At 33.9% G+C, this 4,317-nt stretch overlaps 1 protein-coding gene across 1 annotated transcript; it reads left to right on the top strand.

Moving 5' to 3' along the window:
* The first annotated feature begins 2,137 nt into the window (after positions 1 to 2,137).
* On the top strand, positions 2,138 to 3,280 carry LOC121764470 (F-box protein At5g65850-like). Its single transcript, XM_042160484.1, has one exon. The coding sequence runs from the start codon at positions 2,138 to 2,140 to the stop codon at positions 3,278 to 3,280; it is 1,143 nt and encodes a 380-aa protein (XP_042016418.1).
* Positions 3,281 to 4,317: the final 1,037 nt, after the last annotated feature.

The raw sequence follows: 4,317 nt of genomic DNA, 5'->3' as shown, positions 1-4,317 counted from the left end.
CACCATCCTCCAGACTTGCGAAGCAATCTCCCCACGCAAAAACAGATGTTCTCTTGTTTCCACCGCGGGGGATTTGCAGAGCGAGGCTAATTTTCCTCCATTGAAGCTTTGCATCCACCAGAATACGGTTTTCGAGAAGCCTCCAAATGAAGATTGAGATAGAAGGAAGGATGAGATCGCACCAAGTTAGTTTAAAAACAGGGGCAAGATGCCTACATAGCTCCCATGCCGAACTTGTCGAAAACTCTCCATGACAAATTGACACTAAAAAAATTAAGAAATTTTTGGCATAAATTGAAACATAAAAGAGATTAAAATAATTTTTTAAGAGAATAAATTTACCCTATGGGCAATAGGCCCTATACTAAATAAAAAAAATAATCACAATACATAATTAATCAGGTTTAATCGGGTTTAGTCGGGTACCCTAATACGAGTTTCGGGTACCCTAAACCTGAAAAATTCTAACATTAACTACCCAAACCCGTACCCGAACCCATAATTTCGGGTTTCGGGTACCCAAAACCCGTCAGGTATTGGGTCAGGGTCGGGTATACCCGAAACCCGCGGATTAAATTTACAGGCCTAATTATACAAGTACTAAAATATGTCGATTTAGAATAGATATTTTGAAATTTCAATAATAATTAATTATTATAAATCGACTTCACACTAAAATTTGCATTAACAGTTGAGTTATTAAATTTCAAATTTACGTCGTGGCAATATAATATCCATTTTCTTTACACACAGAAATTTCACGCACCACAAATATTAATAAACTTTATTATTGCTATTCGTATTAATGTTATAAATTTTATCGTACAATAATGACGATGATAAATAAACGAACCTAACATTTGTATTTTGTTCTTTTCTTTCATTTTGAATTATATATATAGCCACACCGACCTTAGTCACTTTTAACGGTAAATTTTATGTCACAAATTGCACAATATCCATTAACCAAATTCCGTATAAGTAAATCACAAACTAAAGAAAAATATATATATTGCTGCATGATATATTCAATAACTTTAAAGTTTAAATTTACACTAGAAAATTAGCCTTGTAGCTTGAGGTACATCGGTGGACGACTTGTTTTGTATTTGTGTACAATTATTGTGCTAGGCACGAGCCCTTTTAAATCAACTCGTTTTAACATGTAGCATTCGAAGCTTGATGCAGCTCACAACCTAGTGATTTGCCTAATTAAATAAATTTATTCAACTTGATTATGTTTTGCCTAATTAAATGGACCGTGTATTTGTCTAGCAGTTTCTGGTGCTCTTCTAGCCCAAATAGTATGAAATAAAAAATTACATTCCCTTCGTCCCACAATAAAAGTCTTATTTTGTCATTTTCATCCATCCCACAATAAGAAGTATATTTCATTTTTACCATAAATAGTAAGTCGGCTTATATTCCACCAACTTATTCTATTCGTATTCTACTAACTTATTTAATTAACCTCATTTTTCTTTACATTTTTTAAAATTCATGCCCAAAACCAAATAAGACTTCTATTATTGTTCGAAGGGAGTATATAATTAATATAGGAAAGTCTTGTATTCCACCAACTTATTCTACTCAAATTCCATTAACTTATTTAATTAACCGAATTTCTTTTTACGTTTCTTCAAATTCGTGCCGAAACCAAATAAGACTTCTAGAATGGGACGAAGGGAGTATATAATTAATTAATATATGAAAGCCTTGTATTCAATCTTGATTTCTTCATCTTTTTCATGATGCCACTATTTATAATGGAAGGAATAAGAAAAACAACAAACTCCATAAAAACAGGAAATCTTAACAAACTACACCCTTCAACCATGCAGGTTTCTAATTTTTTTTATCACAATCAAAATTCTAACCACAAGAAAACAACCACAGAAACTCAAAGCACTAATGAGGTAAACAATTTCTAAATTTTATGTGATCTTCTTTATTTATTAGGTATTGTTTTTCATGCTATCGACAATGTAGTATGTACATTAATCATTTTATTAATTTTGCGATGAAATTGGTGATTGAGTTTTAACAATGACAGGTATCAATTCAGATATATCCTTATTTAATCTTGGTTGTTTTGGTTGATCCTTAAGTGATGAAATGCCATCGTCGATAACTCGGAATGAAGGCTCGAAGTTGCTATAATTATATGTCGCACCCTCAAACTGGAAATCATGGATCCCCCATTGCTAGTATTAAATACAAAGCAATAAACGAGGATGTGTTGATAGAAATTATGTTGCGTCTGCCCATAAAATCTTTGTTGAGACTCAGAACTGTCTGCAGATTCTGGCGTGACGTTATCGATTCTCCATATTTCAGAAAACTGCACACTCTCAATGACAACAACCTGCCAGATGACACAGTATATATACAAATTTCTTTTGATCATGATGATGATATTAAGCCGAACAAAGTATTAGTAAATCTCCAACTCCAACACAACCACAAGGATTTAATGTCATATGAATATGCTAACATCTATTGGGAATTAGTACCTACGATAGTTGGGTCGGTTAAGGGTCTAATCTGCATTAACCCCAGGAATATTACGATTCCTATAGCTATATGCAATCCTTTTCTAGGCCAAGTCAAGAATCTCCCACTTACATCTTTTGGCCCCTCATGTAAAATAGGACAACGATCCGTTGCAATTGGTTTCGACGAAGATTACAAAGTGGTGCAGGTGCTTACGTGTCTTAAGCACCGATGTCTCCATGCTCAACTGTATTCAAGGACGGCAGATTCTTGGAGGGAGTTGGCCGTAGAATGCAGCATCACTTATAGAACTGAATTTTACAATGTTAGTCCCATAAAATCAAGTTGCAAGAATGGCCACTTTGCGCATTGGTGTATGGGAGGGCATGGTTTTACGTCGAGAATACTGTCCTTTGACATGAAGAATGAAGTGTTTCGGATAATCACGTTGCCATTTGTTTTAGGTGAGTGTTCGATTTTCGCAGAAGATGAGCACTCATTTCGCTACTTTAGCTTTGGATGTCAGACTGGTGTTAGATTTGTGAAGATTTGTGAGTCGAGATGTGAAGGAAGCAAATTCAGTTGGAATCGTATGATGATTGATGCGTCAGTGCCCTTTGCGGCACCTGATCAGTGGAGGGCTGGTTTTGTGTTTTTCGAGCTTCAGTCCTGCAAATGGGGATCGTTTGTTTATGATTATCGTGCACGTGAGTTCGTCTGCAGGCATTACTTGCCATCGTCGAACTCAAGGTTTATTGAGTGCAAAGGGAGCTTCGTTTCAGTTTGAGAAATTGTCCATGATTATTTCCTTCTAGGATTTCTGACTTGTTTTCTCTTCGAATTATTTTTCAATAAATTTACAAGAATCGATCTTTTGAACTTTATTTCAATTTCACGCACCATTAATATTAATAAACGTTGTTATTGCTACTTGTATTATTTTTATAAATTTTATTATAATAATGACTGATAAATAAACGAACCTAACACTTCTGATTTGTTCTTTTCTTTCATTTTCATTTATATATAGCCCCACCGACCTTAGTCATTTTTAACGGTAAATATTTTATGTCACAATTGCACAATATCCATTAAGCAAATTTCAAGTAAATCACAAACTAAATAAAAATATATATTGCTGCATGATATTCAATAACTTTAAAGTTTAAATTTACACTACAGATGTTTAATGTCACAAGTTGAACAATATCCATGTTTTTGTGCGAAGTCAATTTGGACCAATAGGTTTGACTCTGTATGTTTGGATCACCAGCCTCGTCTAACAGCGTGTGCTATTGAAATTTTCTTCAACAAATTATTTTCAAAGAAAAAAAAACTATGCTAGTATGGACGATAATCATGATATTATATGGAACAAGGTAGAAATCAGTACTTAATTATTTTAATTTTTAATGGAATGGAACGTGGATCATATTTCTTGAAAATATTTTTGTATTTATTTTATTTGTGTAAGTCTGTTCATTTGAGTCTAGTACTAATTCATTTTGCGTAAGGCCAACAATAACTGGATGATTTAGATAATTTAACTTTGATATAACAATATTTCAGGTTTTTATTTAAAAATGTACATAACTTATTGTTGAAGATCAGATGGCAACTTCACAATATGATATTTGTACGGTTATGTTGGACTGGATTCTCTGATATACTGATTGCCGCCTTATTATCGCAGAACAACTTGCACGACTTCTGTGAGTTCAAATCTAGTTCTGTCATCAACTTTTTCAACCATAGAATTTCTGTCAGCCCACTCTTGATCCCCCAGAACTCTGCTTCAGCGCTTGACAGAGCTACCACCTTTTG

This window comes from Salvia splendens, chromosome 14, assembly GCF_004379255.2.
Source record: "Salvia splendens isolate huo1 chromosome 14, SspV2, whole genome shotgun sequence".
Classification (NCBI taxonomy): Eukaryota; Viridiplantae; Streptophyta; class Magnoliopsida; order Lamiales; family Lamiaceae; genus Salvia; species Salvia splendens.
Note: the sequence above shows the minus strand (reverse complement) of the source record. Positions and strands in the feature narration are given on the sequence as shown.

Bases quoted from the DNA above. Each gene is read 5' to 3' on its own strand.
- LOC121764470 (XM_042160484.1), top strand. From the start codon at position 2,138: ATGAAGGCTCGAAGTTGCTATAATTATATGTCGCACCCTCAAACTGGA.